Genomic DNA, 19,468 nt, shown 5'->3' on the forward strand with positions numbered 1-19,468 from the left:
AAATTCTGCTGAACGGGAAAACCAGCGCGCCAAAAAAAAATGACACTCATGCCGAAAACTTAAGAAGTCTTTTACTGTCTGTGAGTTGGCCTCTGCCGCAGCACTTCTGCTCGTCAGCCGGCAAAACACTTATCTATACTAATTAGGATAGGATAAAAAAGAACCGACTGCTGATTTAATGAAATCTGTATAGGCGCTTAACAATGCTCTATCAATCGTGTTTTTTTTAAATAATTTTATGATTATCTGTAATTTAAACTTACCGGACAATTCAGCTGGTTAAAACTAAAACGCCCTAATCTTAATCAATTTTAATTAAATACGATACAGCTATAATGGTTGTATTCTTTAGGTTGAAAAACCATATCGTATGCACGAGTGTACTTTTATTAAGTTTTAATATTTTATGCAAAGTAAGCCATGGATTAAAGTCTAATGAAAATTAATAATTTTGTAATGCCACTTTTATAACAAAAAATATTTAAAAAGCTAAGCAATCAAAGCGACGCTATACTTATATAATTATTTTTAAAAACTGTATGATAAATAATTGTTACACATAAATAAAGTAATCATTTTTATAAGCGACGTAAAAACAATACTTTTCTCTATCATATATACTAAAGTTCTCGTTAAGAGAATCTATAAAATCCTTATACTATGTTATGTGTTCCTGTGTTTTTGTATCTCACAAGTGTCATTTATGTATTTATAAATATATATATATATATAACTATATATATATATTTTATTTTAAATATGTATTATATTATTTATATGTACATCTTACACTACTAAGTTGAAATAGAACGGTTAGATTATAGTGTCCAGTTGCCGGGCTTGATGTAAAATCTTTTTCTGATGTCCCACCAAAGTAATTCCCATATCCGACAATTGTTGAGCTGTTAGCCTAGAAATCTATATGCGAAAATTTCAATTAGTAACTTTAATATAGAGCATAGAACTTTATTAACCTACCTGTTGAGCATTAATTAAATTAGCCTCTTTGAAATGCTGACAGTATCTTGACATTTTTATGTGCTCCAACCAAAGGTCGGTACTTATGAATATATTTTGACCACGCTGTGTATCCAAAATATGTGTACCTTCTGATTCGGGTGAGTTTCGAGTTGTCAGCAATGACTGCGGTTGTCTGGCCAAGTTGTCTAGAGTTGAAACGATGCTGGCAAATGTAGGGCGATGAGTACGCTGCTTTTGCCAGCAATCTAACATTAGCTGGTAGAGGGCCTCTGGACAGTCCATCGGAGCTGGTAAGCGGTAGCCCTTTTCAATACTCTTTATCACATCCTTTATGAAATTTATTATAAAAGTAAATATAAATTATAAGTAAAATTTTTTTTTAATTAGTTCATACCTGATTTGACCAGTTCCAATATGGACGCTCCCCGTAAGACATGACCTCCCATAAAACTACTCCATAGGACCAAACATCAGATGCCGAAGTAAATTTTCTAAATGCAATGGCTTCTGGCGCAGTCCAACGTACAGGGATTTTACCACCCTTTTAAAATAAAAAGTTAATTTAGTACAAAATAGTAATTTAATAATTTATTTACAAGTTTTTTTAAAATCCAAATCATTTTTAAGTTTGAAAAGAAAATAAGATTTTGCTCTGATTTAAATTTCATGTCCTGGAATTAAGAGTTGAGACGACTAACTGAACTTTTTTAAAATTTTCGGGACTTAAATACTGTTTAATTTTCTGTTTCGTTGTTGGTTACTATTTAAAATTATTTGTAAAAGCTATAACAAACTAAAATTTTTTAAAAAGATTAAAATATTCTTAGCATAAAACTATAAAAATTGGATGACTATATCATAAACCTTCCATAAGAACGATCGAAAAATGTATCGGAAAAACGTAACCTTAAAGAGACAATGTATAAGATAACTTGCCCAGATCTTATCACAGCTAAAGCATAGAGCTATTCGGGAGATTTAACCTTTGATATGCGAAGGCAAAGTTGCGAACGACACCTGTCTGTTTACAGATGTAGATTTTTATCTATGACAGTTGGTGTTTACCTTGGGAAATTCAATGTGACATTCATTAAAACATTCCTTTAGGTTTGAAGCGACGTAAAATGTATTTCGTTTAATGTATTTCGATCCTTTTTGAAATTTTTTTGCTCTAACTGTACCCAAATCTGGGTTAATTAATATAACTTTTATTCTACCCACAAGTAAATTCAGTCAGACGAATTTAAAAAAAACCTTTGAATAAAAATATATAACTTAAAAAATTATTTCATTTTTAAACAGTGAAATAAATAAAAATATTTAATTATCCGTCATCCGTTCCATTATACATACCCGTGTTGTGTATGCATCACTGGCGTTCTCAATTTCACGTGACAACCCAAAGTCTGCGATTTTACAAATTAATTGGGCATTAACAAGAACATTACGTGCCGCTAAGTCTCTGTGTACATAATTCATATCACTAAGGTAAGCCATCCCGCTTGCAATACCTCGAAGCATTACTATAAGCTGTAAGGTTTGAAACTTTCCATCATTCACACGGAGAAATGTGTCCAAGCTGCCGTTTTCCATGTACTCAGTAATAATCATAACTGGATTTGATCGTGTAACTACTCCCTGTAGATAAATAACATTTGGATGATCGAATTGTCCCATAATCGAAGCCTCCGTCAAGAAGTCACAGCGGGCTTTTTCCGAAGATCCTAAAAAGAGAAATTTTGATGACTTACATATAATCTTTTCAAGATGGCCCTAGAACCCGACGAATAGTTTATTTTCCATTTTATACATTTAACAAGAAAGGAAAGCTAACTTCGGGCGGAGTCAAAGTTGATATACCCTTGCAGAATATTCTGTAAGTTATGGCATTTTCATTCGTTCAGTTATATGGCAGCTATAGGATATAGTCGGCCTTATGAAATTTGGTAAGTCGGATTGATTGGCCAAAAATAAAACCCATAGAAAATCCCAACTTCCTAACTTTAAAAGCACCAAAGTTATGGCATATCTGATCAATCAGTTATATGGCGGCTATAGGATATAGTCGGCCGATCCTTTTGAAATTTCGGAGGTCGGATTGATTGACCAAATATAAAACCCATAAAAGCACCAAAGTTATGGCATTTCCGATCGATCATTTATATGGCAGCTATAGGATATAGTTGGCCGATCCCGGCCGTTCCGACTTATATACTGCGTGCAAGGGAACGAATGGTGTGTGCAAAGTTTCAATTCGATATCTTCAAAACTGAGAGACTAGTTCGCGTAGAAACAGACAGACGGACATGCTTATATCAACTCAGGATGCGATCCTGGTCAAGAATATATATACTTTATAGGGTCGGAGATGTCTCCTTCACTGCGTTGCACACTTTTGACCAAAATTATAATATCCTCTGCAAGGGTATAATAAAAATGATTGCTTAATAGAGGTGACTTCAAAATTACCTGGCTTCAGTGTCTTTATTGCTACATCAATGTCCTGCACAAAATTTGGAGGTATTTTTAAGCGGCCACGGCATACGTCGCCAAATTCTCCACCACCTAAATATTTTTTTGTAGAATTTATTTGTTTAATGTATTTGTAAAATTGGTCAAGAAAAATATATGAAACTTACCGATAATAGCTTCTATAGTAATATAGTTTGCATCGATTTCCCGAGCAAATTCCCTTATAGCTTGATTAGGGTCTTCATATGTGTGGGGATCCACGTAGCTTCTACTATTGCCAAACAGAGGCGTCGTCACTAAAACCGATAATGGAAAATAAGAAGCTTGATAAAATTACCAGTAATCCGAGATAATTTATAATAATATAAAGTAAATATTGAGTTTATTTAAAACTTTAACACTTTAATTCAGAACTAGGCAAAAATGATGTAGATGTTAATATATCCGTGCAACCGTTTTTACGCAAAAACAAGAAAGGAAGCATACTTCGGCAAGCCGAAGTTTATATACGCTTGCAGTTATTACAAAACGACTACATTTTGATTTCTATGCCTAATGAACAATGAAGCTATATCGATTTTGAGCTGCATTTTGCCATCGTTTCTATGGCAGCTATATGATATTGCTGCCCGATTTCGATAAAACTAAAACGTAATTCTGATATGGTAAACAATTACTTTATCTCAGAGGAATATTTCGATAAGTAGAAAAACAGCAAAATACAATATTGATTTCATTTTTATTATTTTTATTTTTTTGTTTTTCCTATGGGAGCTATATGATATAGATGTCCGATTTTTATTAAATTAAAACCGTAATTCCATAATATTTAAATATTAGCAAATCGCAAAGAAGAACAAAAAATTAAAAACAAATAAGTTATTCTTCTTAAAATTTGTTTTCCGATTGTTTCTATGGGGGCTTTATGATATAGTCGTCTGATCCGGCTTGTTCCGAGTTATATACTACCTGCAATATAAATACAACTTTTGGGAAAGTTTTAAGCAAATAGCTTAAAAACTGATGAACTAGTTTGCGTAGAAACGGACAGACGGACGGAGAGACGGACATACAGTGGATCGCAGCTTATTTCGTGCAGTTACCTAAAAAAAGTTCAAGTCGTTATTCCAGCTAAACTAAGAAAGATAACAGAAAAATTTAAATGCAGTATTTTAAAAGGGAATATTAACTTGTTTATTAAATTAAAACGATTTCCTTAATCGTAAAAACAAAATACTTATTAAATAAAAACAAAATGTGCAGGCTTTTTTCATGCCGCAGCTTATTTCGTGCAGTTCATTCTTCTTTACTTATTATTTGTAATTTAAAAGCTAATATTTGGTATGTCCTCCTTTCTGGTTCAGGACAGCTTTGAGACGATTTCCCAAGGAAGAAACTAACTTTTTAGTGGTTTCCACTGGAATTTTTGGCCATTCTTCCATAAGAGCACTTTACATGTCGTTTTTGTTCGAAATCTTCCCCTTCCTTATAGCGATGTGTAAATTGTGTAAATTTTTGATCACATTTAAGTCTGGAGACTGTGCTGACGTTATGACGGCATGAGGGCAGTTCCAGACAAGATAAACCTCCACAATTCCTGCTGAATGCTTCGGATCGTTGTCCTGGTAAAATCGAAATCGATCGCGTATGCCCAGTTTTTCAGCAGTTTGGAGCAGGTTTTCCTTATGAATCTGTAGGTACATTTTGGCCATCCATGATAACTTCAAAAAAAATCGAGGTTGCCCCGCCAGAAGCTGCCATACAGGCCCAAACCATAACATGACCCCCGCCATGCTTGACCGTAGCTTATAGGTGTTTGCTTTCCAGCTCTGTATTAGGAACAAGGGAGCATATTCTTCTTCCGATTTCGTTTTGGAATGACGTGTTATTTGCAGACGAGTCAAAATGTAACCTTTTTGGTTTAATATGTTTGGCGGCGACCTAACACAGAGCTCGAAAACAAACTCTTAAAAGCTACAGGCAAGCATGGCGGGGGTTATGGTTTGGGCCTGTATGGCAGCTTCTGGCGGGGCAACCTCGATTTTTTTGAAGTTATCATGGATGGCCAAAATGGCCAAAATTGTTCAAACCATGACATGACCCCCGCCATGCTTGACCGTAGCTTATAGGTGTTTGCTTTCCAGCTCTGTATTAGGAACAAGGGAGCATATTCTTCTTCCGATTTCGTTTTGGAATGACGTGTTATTTGCAGACGAGTCAAAATGTAACCTTTTTGGTTTAATATGTTTGGCGGCGACCTAACACAGAGCTCGAAAACAAACTCTTAAAAGCTACAGGCAAGCATGGCGGGGGTTATGGTTTGGGCCTGTATGGCAGCTTCTGGCGGGGCAACCTCGATTTTTTTTGAAGTTATCATGGATGGCCAAAATGGCCAAAATTGTTCAAACCATGACATGACCCCCGCCATGCTTGACCGTAGCTTATAGGTGTTTGCTTTCCAGCTCTGTATTAGGAACAAGGGAGCATATTCTTCTTCCGATTTCGTTTTGGAATGACGTGTTATTTGCAGACGAGTCAAAATGTAACCTTTTTGGTTTAATATGTTTGGCGGCGACCTAATACAGAGCTCGAAAACAAACTCTTAAAAGCTACAGGCAAGCATGGCGGGGGTTATGGTTTGGGCCTGTATGGCAGCTTCTGGCGGGGCAACCTCGATTTTTTTTGAAGTTACCATGGATGGCCAAAATGTACCTACAGATTCATAAGGAAAACCTGCTCCAAACTGCTGAAAAACTGGGCATACGCGATCGATTTCGATTTTACCAGGACAACGATCCGAAGCATTCAGCAGGAATTGTGGAGGTTTATCTTGTCTGGAACTGCCCTCATGCCGTCATAACGTCAGCACAGTCTCCAGACTTAAATGTGATCAAAAATTTATGGGAAATATTGGACATCGCTATAAGAAAGGGGAAGATTTCGAACAAAAACGACATGTAAAGTGCTCTTATGGAAGAATGGCCAAAAATTCCAGTGGAAACCACTAAAAAGTTAGTTTCTTCCTTGGGAAATCGTCTCAAAGCTGTCCTGAACCAGAAAGGAGGACATACCAAATATTAGCTTTTAAATTACAAATAATAAGTTAAGAAGAATGAACTGCACGAAATAAGCTGCGGAATGAAAAAAGCCTGCACATTTTGTTTTTATTTAATAAGTATTTTGTTTTTACGATTAAGGAAATCGTTTTAATTTAATAAACAAGTTAATATTCCCTTTTAAAATACTGCATTTAAATTTTTCTGTTATCTTTCTTAGTTTAGCTGAAATAACGACTTGAACTTTTTTTAGGTAACTGCACGAAATAAGCTGCGATCCACTGTATATATAATTTATATAGGAAATGTCTTCTTCACTGCGTTGCAAACTTTTGACTGAAATTATAATACCTTCTGCAACGGTATAAAAAATCGGAATATAAAATGGTATTTAATATACTTTTTGAGTCTAAGTTTGTTATTCGCTGTTTGAAATAATAAGCAATATACATTTTAATTCTTTTTGTGTTTAGCTACAATAATGTGAGAGACCTGAACATAATAGAATAGAGCCTTATAGTTATAGCCATTTCAAACCCAGTTTTACTCCAAATCCTTCTGTCGCAATAATATCCAATTGCGAGCTAGGCCAAATAACCACCAATTGGTGTAAGACCAGTGTAACTAAATGGTTGTAACTAAATGGTTGTACCTAGTTACATATTTGAGAATTTTGAGAAAAATCTGGGCAAGGTGTTTAGGTACTGATATGTTCAAATGTAGGTTATCTAGGTACATATTTCAGAACCTTGAGAAAAATCTGAGCAAGGTATTTAGGTACTGAATTGTACATTTTTGTAAATTTTGTCAGGAACTAGATTTATAGCACAAACAATAAAAACGACTTTCATAATATGTTTCTTAAAAATTGTAATAATTAATTTAAAATTGTTAATTTGTACTCATATGCAAGAACTTTACAAAAAACAGCAGCTGAATGTTTGTACATCATACAAAGGTTGCGATTACTGGCGAAACAATGGAAAACGAAAACGGAATTTATTCTTATTTGCAAAACAGTTGTTTGATTATCATCAGATCAATACAAATTGTATTCGCGTTTGTATTTCATCACTATCATTAATTATGAAAAAAAAAGAATCAAATACAAATTTTCGCGTTTGTATTCCATTATTTCCCAGATATATTCTTGATCAGGATCGCGTCCTGAGTTGATATAAGCATGTCCGTCTGTCCAATGACCAATATAAACTCTAAGATGGGTAACGCCCATACATTGGTTTTGCAATATGCAGCTCGTTTTTTGGTGGCGACGAAAATTCCGCTCTCTCCGCTCGCACAAAGTTGAGAGCGTAAAAATCTAAAAATAGAATTGCACGAATAAGGAGGTGCGTATGTGCGTATTTGTTCGAGAAGACGATTTTCGTCCAGAAATCATTTCTGGACTAAGAAACTAATTGTGTGTCAAAAGAACTTCTATGATTGAACAGGATGATTATTTAAATTGCATTTATGTATATATGGCAATAAAGCTTGATGTAAAACTTTTTTATATACCTTAAAAATTAATATCTGCATATTTAATTCATAGTTTCGTTTTACATATTTAAATTAAAGCTAAAAACAAAACTTTTAAATAAAAACATATAAAACTGCTTTATTAAATTTAAAAATTTTTCAATAAAGTTTAATAGATTTGAATATAATATGATTGTTAAACAAAAACAAAGCGAACTATATTTAAATTGAATATATTCAAAGGATATTTAATTAAATATATTTCACTTTATTTTGTAATCCATGGCTAACTTTAAAATGGAAATATTAAATTTAATTTTTATTCAAATATATTAAACTTTGATTTAATGACTTCAAATATTTTAAGTAAATATGAATAACATCATATCTAATATTATCAATCTGCATTTAAATCTATTCTTATTTAGTCAAGCAGTTTTATTTGTTTTGTGTTAAAAAGTATGTTTTATAAAACGAAACATTTAATTTGATACGCAGATATTAATTTTTATTTATCCATCGTTTTTTTTTTGTATACCTAATAAATATTTAAAGATAATATTATTATTTTATAAAAAGTTAAACTATTTATAATAACACGAATTGAATGCTTAATTATAAAACTAAGCTACAGGATATCCTCTTTATATTTAATATTACGTACATACATATTTATAACTTTTTTCCAAGTTGTCGAAAGCGTTTTGTTATATTTTTTAGAATGTTTTTTCGGTGCCATTTTTTTTTAATTTTTCCTTTTGTGTTTCTCATTTTTCTAAATAATTAAAATAGTTAATTTACAAATATTTATATAAATTTAATTTATATTTTGATAATGATTTTATATAATGTTATTATAATACGTGTAATATAAAAATACAACATATTTTTTAATCCATATATTTAAAATACAATAAATATAAAAATATTCATCCTGTTCAATCGCAAAATTTCTGAGGCTCCTAAAAATCGTTCACACGTCGCACGCTGAATAATGACAATTATTCCAATGTCATGTATGAAATAAATTATGTTTTTTTTATACTTAGATATGTTTGGTCATTACTAAAAAATATTATACATTCGAATAACTAGTAAATAAAGTAAATATAAAGGCAATACAAAATAAGTATTTTTAATAATGTTATAATTTTAAAATAAAGAGTATATTTCGACAGCGCGCTGCATACATCGCTTGTGAATACATGTGCACACATACATTCGTCGGCTGTCGCAGTATGCGCGCAAAAGAGCGGCTGGCTTTAGAGCGCTCTCTTGCTGGCTTTTGGGCAGAGAGCGAAGAGCCAGTTGAAAAGCCAGCACAAAAAATTCGTGTGCAAAAAAATCGTATGGCGTTACGCATCTTAGAGTTTATATTGGTCTTTGGTCTGTCCGTCTGTTTCTACGCGAACTAGTCTCTCAGTTTTAAAGATATCGAATTGAAACTTTGCACACACCCTTTGTTCCTTTGCACGCAGTATATAAGTCAGAACGGCCGGGATCGGCCCACTATATCCTATAGCTGCCATATAACTGAACGATTGTATATGGCATAATTTTGGTGTTTTTAAAGTTAGGAAGTTGGGATTTTTTATGAGTATTAAGAATGCATCATATGAATAATTTTAAAGAATATAATTTACAGAATATTCTGCAAGAGTATATCAACTTCGGATCCGCCCAAAGTTAGCTTTCCTTTCTTGTATTTAGCTAAATTCGAGCAGCTTTTGAAAATTTTTAAATTTTGGTACATCTACCGTCTGTGAAAGATGGGAATATCCACGCAGCTACTCAAGACTTCTGTGAAGAGATTTCTTTTTGTGTCCTTAAAAACTGTATAAAGTTGTCAAATTTGGATTAAGTTCGGCACTTTTAAAACGGATATTTACATCGCAAGTATAGGGAAAATCTTAATGAATTTGTCTTAGATTCTTGTTTGGCAACATATGGCCTACCTCATAGGAGTGTTATGGCTCAATTGCTTTTCTATAGTCTTTATTAATAATACTTGGTTCACTTTAGCTCCACAGGATATGTTTAATGAAGCTTACAAATAAAAACCACTTATGGTTGAAAATAGTAAAAGTATATGAATTAAACCATTTTTTGTACAATTTTTTCATTTTAAAATAATAATAAAAGTTATAGAATACTTTATACAAGGTGCGATTGGTTTCAACGTTTTTAAATTGTCGTGAGGACGTAAATGACATGTGGGCCAATCAAAATTCGTGATCACCGAAAATTCCATCGAAACTGTGCGTGAATTCATCAATTATCAAAAAAAAAATTTTAATTCATGGAAATGGAATTGAACATCTTCAAAACATCGATTTATAGCATTTTGACTGAGCATTTGTGCTTACGAAAGGTGTGTGCACGGTTTGTTCCGCATAAATTGACTGACGTCCACAAATTGCTCAGAATCCAACATTCAAAGGACATCATTAAAGAGGTCAAAAGGGACAAAAACTTCCTTTTCAATATTGTGACTGTTTCCAATATGATCCCGAAACGAATCGCCAAAGCAACGGACGGGCTGAAACACAAAAAAATCGAGAATGGTGGTAAAAGTGAAGATAATCCTGATTTGTTTTTTCGACTCCAAGGGTATTGTCCACAGAAAATTTGTTCCACCCGGCCAAAACGTTAATGCGATATTCTACCTTGGAGTTTTGAATCGTTTGGTGCGCCGCATTCAAAGTGTTGGGGCCTAATATCGCGAAGATGAAAGATGGCGTTTGTTGGACGATAATGCGCCGTCGCATCGATCAACGCTTGTGACTGATTATTTGGCCAAAAATCACATTTTAACCATTAACCACTCCCCGTATTCACCCACTTTTTCCATTTCGGATAAATGTATTTGCCCAAAAATGGAAAGCGTTGTGCAGACGTAGAGACAGCTTGCACTGGTATACTTGAGGCCATACCGGCCAACGATCTAAAACACTTGGTCGACATACTTTTGGACCGTGCAAAAATTTTAAATAAAATAAATTGATTTTGACGAAAACCATTTGGTCTGTTTTTTTTAGAAGTCCTTTTTACTTTGGAACGCACCTTGTAGAAATGATAACTGTTTCTATCCCACATATGTTATATTGAATATGGTCAAAAATGTCGTTTTCACTTCGTTTTAAACTTTTGACTGAAATTAAAATACCCTTAAAGTATAAAACATAATATAACATAAAAACAAGGAAGAATACTATCTTCGGTAAGCCGAAGTTTATATACCATTGCAGCTATAACAAAAATGTAACATTCTGTAAAACGACTATATATTAATTTTTAATTTTTATGTATGTATCTTTGAAAATATAAGCTCAGTGCTAAAAAACAACGAATTTTTTTTCCTATTTGTTTTTGGATAATGAGTATGACATGTATATGATAGTCGACCGATTTCATGAAAAAATTATTATTTGTCGAAGTGAAATCAACTGCGTTATGATATTTTCCATTATTTTTACCGACTGTTTCAATAAGATTTAGTTGTCCGATCAAGCCAGTTCAGACTTATATACTACATTCAATCAAAATAATAATTTTGTGAACTTTGAGCATTCCACATATCTTAAGTTGATGTAGAAAAGGACGGGCAGAAGGTCATGGCTAGATCGACTCGTTTGGTGATGCTGATCAAGTATTTACTTCTATTATAGTTTAAGGTCTCCCACTGCGTTGCAAATTGTTCACTCCTGCAAGGGTATACAAATGAATACTAAGAAATATGCCATTAACCACTTAGTCAGACTTAAAAAATAACATAAAATAAAACAAATAAATTTACGAAAAGATATACCGTTTAAGTGAAGGGTTTTGACAATTGGAGTAGTATCCATAGAATTAACTAAAAATAAAAATAAGAATAATATTGTATTGTATTGAAAATAGAATTGATTATGTTTTTAAAGTGGAAAAGTACAAGTACGAAATCTATAGTCGGGTATCCGACTGTAGTACATATTAAATGAAGAAAAACCTTACATCAGCAAGCCGAAAAGTAAATAAGCAGTCGGTTAAAAGTAACAAATATAGTACATTTTTAATAATCTATATTTTTTTAAATGTTTCTCTTGGCACGATTTAATTTTTTTTCAGATAGACTCAAACATTTTTATAAAATATATTTATATATATATATATATTTATTTAAATATTTATTTATTTTTATATATTTATTATTTTAGGTTTCTCCTTAAATTTATGCAGTTTATTTTCAAAGCTAAAGTCAGATGATTATTTCTGTTTGTTGTGCCCAAATTGACGAAGACTGCAATTTTATTAACAAGACTTTTCATTTTTATTTATTTAGTAGTATTACTCTACGCGACTTTGTCTGCAACAATAATCTAAATTTAAGGAGAAACCTATTTTAGAGTAATGCAGAACAAAAAATAAGAAAATATACGAAATGTTATTTATCTGTATTATATTCGTGCAGTGCGCGCTGTCATAAATTTTTGTTATGGTATTAAGACTCAGCCGTGCCGTAGTTAACTTCCGTTCTCGTTTTATCATTAATATCGGATTAGTAAATTTGTATCGTAGGCAAGATGAATGTTTGCATGTTTCTTGGGTGTATTCTGTATATAGATAAAGACATTGGACAAGGACACTTCCCTGGTACGTCTACCTTCATGTCTCACTTTTTGGTTATACAGTTTTGGAATCTTACCACGAAGACTATTTACGAGCTGTCGATCTTTGGACCTAGGTTAACGTGGTAGCTAACTTTTTATATTTTAACCAATCAATTCTGTTTGATGTACGGAACTTATAATCAGCTGAGTGTATTTAAAAATATGAATAAGTACTTTAATATTCGGATTCTGTTTCGGTGAATTTTCTTTCCGATAGAGAAGTTAATTGCTTTTTTTGGTCTGATTTTTTTTGCAAGTCGGTAAGTCTTTCTGGTAGACAAAGACGAGCATTGGTTTGCTCAAAATCGGATCGCCTATGAGTATGTTTGAAAAAGTCCATAAATTAGTTTTCGGTAACAGAAAATGAGGTTGACAGTACATGGCAACTGGTGTCACTGCTTGTGTTTATGCTTATTGAAGGAGCTTAAGGAAGTTACATTGTGATTTAATTGTTTTTTTTTATTCATCAGAATTCCCGACCCACTGTGGGCCATGACTTCCTGATTCCTATAAAATATGTTGCCAGTAATGTAAAATGCATGTTTACTTGTTTAATGCGTTTTTGGAGATCATGCTAATGTCAATTTGCATGTGGAATATAAACCAAGAGAGATATATAGGAATTTTATCATGGATATTATTTGCCATATTGTTCTATATCGGATTTATGGCGCTTTTAGAGTGATGGGGCGCTTGTATATTCCAGAGGCTATATTGATGTAGACTACCCGAACAGGAGGATAAGTCTTATTAATTAGTCCCATTGCCCTTCTCAGTAGTCCCTCCCGCGTGTTTTATTCGTCTGGCTTTCATTTATATCGAGCCGGAATCTCTTTGAAGTATTCACCTGCGCATTAGATCCATAAGGCGTGTTTCCATCTAGACACCAACTCCCAGAGCTTGACAGCGCTTTGGATTTCCCAATAAGGCAATGTCCTGGGGTGAGCGTTGTTATATCTATTGGATCGTTGGACATGTGTGTGATAGGTCGAGAATCGAGGATTTCCTTTTTCTCCTATGAGCTGGTCAAATGTGAGCGATGTTGTTGCTGTGATCGTGACAAGTAAAAGCTTTACGTATGTCACCGCTTTCGTGGTATGACGAAGTTAACTTCAACTTGCAGTTTGGTGCAATGATTTAAATTACGGTCCCTTGCCTTAACATTCAAGACATAATAATCTAGTTCTTTGAGTTGGTAATTGGCACTAACGAAATCTATTGCATTCTCGAAATGAACAGTTTTACACCTACTCCGGCGTCTGAAGAATCTTCGCAAAGCTGTTTAAAAGTGTCTTGGGTTAAGTTGCTAACCGATTCCAGTTGTACTACCTTTGTGGAGAAGCTTCAAAGAAGTTAGCGTTATCGTCGAACTCCTTTACTTTTTTTTTACCAGAAAAGCAAAATGTATGTCATTATACGTTTATATGCGTGAGCGTACCACAGATCCAAAATACAACATTTTAGTGGTTTTGCTTATTTTTTCTCAAAATAGGAAGTACTCACACGCGGAGCTTACGGAAAACAAAAGTAATGATATGAGACCGATTCTATACAAATTTTGATATAGCCCACCGATAGGTTAGAAGAAAAATTTACACGACCATTGCTTTTTGGTCAATGTAGAAATAGTGGACCATATATTATTTAGTTATTGTCTCTTAATTTTTTGGCCAATTATACTTGACACCATTGTTTCTGGCTTGTGACTGCCTTAATTTGGCTATTCAATTTGCCACAAAAGTGTGGTGGGTGTGTCCAGCGGATTTCGAGCATAATAAAACTGAAACGTTGTGTAGTCGCCGTATGCTCGCTTCGAGACATAAACAAAGATATACAAAATTTCTGCATCGTTACCGTATGTAAATCATTACGGTAATTTCCTTATCTCTGTTTGGAGTTCGTTTGATAGCTCGTCATCCTGATCTAGTTTTGTTTCCCAGAGTTGTTGCAGGGATATTTTCGATTTTACCACAGCCGGTGCAAAAAAGCCATAGCCAGTCAATTATTTGGTTCAGACCAGACTACACGTTTGACAATCTTCGTTTTAAAATTTTTGACGAATTTAAAGTGATTTTTATAATTAATGACGACCAGCAACGGATCCCACGTAGATACATCAACAGTCCCCTTAATGAGGCGAGAGATTTTATAGTGGTGATGTATAACTCGTGAAGTGATTTTGCGCTGTTGCAGACTGTTTGTTAAACTCTGCTTGAAAATCAATCAAAGAATATTCTCCAATTTTACACTATTTCAGGGATGTTGATTCTTGGTAGCTGCACATCAGAGCTGCGGGTAAAGCGACATCTTTTTCTTGTGTCCACAATGATTTTAAAAAGACGTTAGAGGCTTGCCTCTTCGCTGTCGCGTATTCTTTTAGCGTTCGAAGGCAATGTGAAGCTAACCTTTTGCCACTAATTTCAGTAGAATTTGGCTGCCTATAACCGACCAAACTTTTAGAGCGGAGTCTAGTTCCTTGAATCAGTACTTCAAGACCGTCCAAGATCCTCTGTGAATTTTAAGTAATTTGTGTTCCTTTAAACGTTCGCCTCGTTGTCCGTGAACGTCTCCCAAGCTTCTTAAAATTTAGCAATTTTTCTCACAAACTATGAATGCTCTTGCTTTTGTTTGGGTCCATATTTCCTAAAGTTTTTGATACAAGTTAATTTTCAATCTCTATTTGTGCATCTTAAATTTCTCGGAGCAATGTTAATTGAAGTTTGATTTCCGACTAGAACAGTAGAGACTGTGCAACATCAGTGTAAGAAACAACAAAAAGCCACAACTAGCAACGTATTTTCTGTATTTAATTTGTAGCGTTTCGGCGGATGTGGGCGTCCGGAGTTTCCCAATCCGGCGGCTGAGTTTTTGTCAGTAGCTTGGATTGGGTCAGCTGTTCGTCAGCATCGCCATCGAAGCAATTTTGCCCGACCTCGGTTTTTTATTCGCCTACTTAACAATTTCGTTGTATGTAAACTTGCAACGCAGATTATTAACGCTCTCCGCGCGGTGTTACTTTCGCTGTTCTCGTAAACTTAAAATTCGGTTTTAATGAAGAATTAACGAAAGCGAAAACTCATTTTAGATTATATATACAGTATATAGAAAATCGAGCACCCACATAAACAATATTATTAATAAGTGGACGGAGTATTCAGTCAGGAGTATATCTTAAATCAAGGTAAAGCGTAATTGTCTCGATTTTAATTTTTTTGTATAAACGACTCCAAATTGTAAATATAAATATACTTTTCAAAAATACACTTACCTTCGTTGCTAGCGTAGTCCAATGGTAAAGGCAAATGATTTGTAGATTTTTTATCAAGTTCATCCTGATGCTTGGATCTCATGAAATATACTGTAGCTATTATGAAAATGACCAAAAATAGGACGCCTGTCACAATGGCTCCAGCAATAAATCGAATTTGCACAGAATCTTCGTAAACTGTTAATGGTTAGACAAAATAAGTATTTATCGTCACCGTAATTGAGGATAACATTTACCTGAGCCTACGGGTTGAAGAGTTTGTGCATAAATCATATTACTATAAGAACCAAAGCCATTTATCGTTTTACATCGAACTTGAAATCCATATTCGGTGTTTTCCAGCAGGCCTTCTATATATGCCTTTGTCTCCTTTGTATTTAAAGCTGTTTTATTAATGGCTTCTAATTCAGCCTTGGGAAACCAACGCACTTCATAAAACTCAAGTGGAGAATCACTTTGAACGGGCTTGTCCCACTCTAATTCAGCATTCTTACTGGTTATTGCCAATATACGTAAGTTAAATACTGTCGAGAGCAAAACTGACTCAGTTGTAAAAACAATGTCGGCGTAACCGGTCTTTATTTCGTTCAAATCTAACGGAATGTTGAAAAACGACGCATTAGAAAATGTTATATCATTGATTGCTGTCAGTGACGATTCGTTGGAGTACCGGCTTGAGTCGGTAAGATATGACACGCTATTCGTTGCGTGTATCTGCACAGTGTAAGTCGTTACTGGTTCCAGATTTGTTAGTGTTATTTTTGTTTCGTTGAATGTGTCTGTTGAGGGGTTGTACATTACGTTTGGGCTGCACATGTTGCACCGAATCTTGTACACAATATTACTGTGATATTTTGTTGTCTGCGCTTTGTTCGAATGTGTTTCATTTTTGATTGGGGCGCTCCAGGATATAATAGCACTTGTTTGGTCGACAAACAATAACGTAACATTTGTAGGTGCAGCTGGTGGACTATAGCAAGGCATATGTCGGCCATCATTCGGATGCCTATAATATCCTGATATACACTTGCAAAATGGAGATCCAGTCTTTAAGGAATTTGAATTCAGTGGACACTGCGTACACTTTGTTACTTCAGGGGATTTAAATGTTCCAAGCGGACATTCTGAAATCAGGAAAATGAAAACAATAAATCATTTTAAAAAAGAAGAAAAAGCAGTTCGCTAATAAAATGTTAACATTTTTGAACCTAATTTAGAGAAAAAATTAAAGTCCTTTTTCTCGTACGTACTGCCATGTAGACTTTATATGATGATTGAGAAAAATTAAAATAATTGGATATCGTTTTTTCTTAAATTTTTTAAGATCACGTATTCACATACAAGGAAAATTGTCAAAAATTATTTTGACTGAAATCGTGTCGATGCACAGTCCAAAATTTATTTAAAAACAGATTTTGAGAATCGAATACTTTGCCAAAATGTAATAAACTGATCTGAACGATCGCCAAATCAAAATAAGAAATGTGTGACCTTAATAAATAGTCGATCCCAAAAAACTACTAAAATAAGAGCTGCAGTTCTTAAAATATTTTCTCTGCCCAGTTCTTTGTTATAAACTGTGTTGGACCAGTTTTTGTAGGTAGTACTGGTACCAGACAGGTACCAGTATGTAAGGAATAAGGTATTTGCGTATCTATATGAAGAAAAGGTAAAACATTTTCCAAATGCTTTAATAAAAATTAATCCCTCCTTTTTCCATACATTTTTAGGTATAATTTTTTTCTAAAAATAGGAAAAAATTATTAAAACAAGGGACAAGCTTTCTATTTTTTATATTTTTTGAAAGTATGGAAACTTAAAAATTTTTAGGGCGATTACCAAAGATTTTAACTCCTTTTTTATCCAATAATAGAAATAATATATATAGTTTGGGAAAAAATCTTTAACAGTACTGACCTGTGCATGTTTTATTCAAATCATTTGGTTCAAATCCAGCCTTGCAACGACAGCCCCCAGTAAGAATTGTCCATTTGCCGTCACCTTTGCAAAGGTACGTTGGTGCCTCATAGGGTTCTGCGTTTTCGACACAAGTTCCATTTTGCTTCTCGATAATAGTTATTTCCCTTCCCGTGGGTGTTTCGTTGAAATGTGCCAAATTCTCGGTGACAGCCGGACACGTAATATAATAGACTTTTACTGCCAGAACACTAATACAAGCGCCTTGATCTCTAAACGCAAAGTAAACGCCTTTTTTGTTTACGGCTATGCTTTTTACCTCGGTGTTTATATCTACATCAGAGTTTTGATTGAAGCGGCCCTCTCCAGCCGCGATGCGAGCAATAAGCCTGTAACTGTCGGTTTGCCAAGGAGGGGGCTCTCGGGTGGCAGCATCGAACTCGTAGAAAAGTAAACTAAAGGTTTCCTTGCAGGACAACGCGTTTCCTAAAAATAGCAAAGACATGTGTACGATTTTAGTAAAAGAAAATTAAATAAATAATTAAAAGTGGAACGGTATGCAATATTACTCTCAAAAATTAAATAAAAAAAATATAGTGCTATTTTAAACATAAATAAAATATGTTTGTTTGTGTTGGCCTTTTTTTTATAATAGGCGGGGTTACTCCCCAGTGAGTGTGATGAAAGTTTTTTTTTTTTTATTTTTTTTTTTATTTTAACTTTGCTTTTATTTATTGAATCTTCTCTTAATTTTGAGACTAACAATAAGTTTACGAATCTTAACATTTAAATTTAACTAACAGTATAATAAGACTGCATTCTGGTTGCGCGTGCCTCAAGTCGGTCGCTGGGTGGGTAAGTCATTGCGACGAAGGCGTGATTGGTTGATCAACCTTGTAAGACCTCTCGCCAGGTGGTTAGGGTGCAACGATAGCTTGGTAAAGTACTTTTCCTTCTGTTCTGCGATCACTTCTTTGACTGGTAGAATGTTTAAGTCGCGATGTATGGTTTCGTTGCGAACGTACCACGGTGCCCCGGTGATTGTTCTCAAGATCTTCGACTGAGCTCGCTGGACTATGTCAATATTGCTATTGCTGGCATTCCCCCATAACTGAGAGCCGTACATCCATATAGGTTTTAGTACCGAGTTATACAGCAGGACTTTATATTCAAGACTAAGGGGAGACCGAGCGTTGATAAGCCAATGAAGGCTACTGGCTTTTAGCTTTAGGTGTGTTCTTTTGGCTTCAATGTGCCGGCGCCATGTGAGTCTTCTGTCGAGGTGTACTCCTAGATATGTCACTTCGTTTGCTTGCGGGAGTAGAGTATGGTTTAACATGAGCGGCGGGCAGTTTTGCCTGTTCAGGGTGAACGTAACGTGCTTGCATTTTTGTTCGTTCACTTTAATTCGCCAATCTGATAGCCACTTTTCTACATCGACCAGATGAAGAGCGAGCTGCGCAGTTGCTTGCATCGGGCATTTTGAGCGGCTGAGAATGGCTGTATCATCAGCAAACGTAGATGTTGTTAGTCGTGTGCTTGTTGGGATATCTGCTGTGTAGAGGACATATAATGTTGGCCCAAGCACGCTTCCTTGAGGAACTCCAGCTCCAATAGTGAAATCGTCAGTTATAGCAGTGTTGCAT

The 19,468-nt window shown here is 34.5% G+C and overlaps 1 protein-coding gene across 4 annotated transcripts in view; it reads right to left on the minus strand.

Moving 5' to 3' along the window:
- Positions 1 to 309: 309 nt before the first annotated feature.
- LOC108041632 (ephrin type-B receptor 1-B) overlaps positions 310 to 19,468 on the minus strand; it is a 33,881-nt gene continuing 14,722 nt past the window's right edge. Inside the window, exons 5-14 of one of the 4 annotated variants that reach the window (XM_044460549.1) lie at positions 17,823 to 18,308; positions 16,142 to 17,029; positions 15,906 to 16,082; positions 11,797 to 11,844; positions 3,621 to 3,749; positions 3,451 to 3,546; positions 2,335 to 2,705; positions 1,376 to 1,522; positions 979 to 1,308; positions 310 to 918 (exon numbers count right to left, since the gene is read on the minus strand). In XM_044460549.1, coding sequence (XP_044316484.1) covers positions 814 to 918; positions 979 to 1,308; positions 1,376 to 1,522; positions 2,335 to 2,705; positions 3,451 to 3,546; positions 3,621 to 3,749; positions 11,797 to 11,844; positions 15,906 to 16,082; positions 16,142 to 17,029; positions 17,823 to 18,308 — 2,777 coding nt within the window. In that variant the 3' untranslated portion in view covers positions 310 to 813. Of the gene's footprint in view, positions 919 to 978; positions 1,309 to 1,375; positions 1,523 to 2,334; positions 2,706 to 3,450; positions 3,547 to 3,620; positions 3,777 to 11,796; positions 11,845 to 15,905; positions 16,083 to 16,141; positions 17,030 to 17,822; positions 18,309 to 19,468 lie in introns of all 4 variants that reach the window. The other 3 variants (XM_044460548.1, XM_044460551.1, XM_044460550.1) reach the window with 3 other exon arrangements.

The sequence above is a fragment of the Drosophila rhopaloa genome, unplaced genomic scaffold, assembly GCF_018152115.1.
Source record: "Drosophila rhopaloa isolate 14029-0021.01 unplaced genomic scaffold, ASM1815211v1 contig_203, whole genome shotgun sequence".
NCBI classification, from domain to species: Eukaryota; Metazoa; Arthropoda; class Insecta; order Diptera; family Drosophilidae; genus Drosophila; species Drosophila rhopaloa.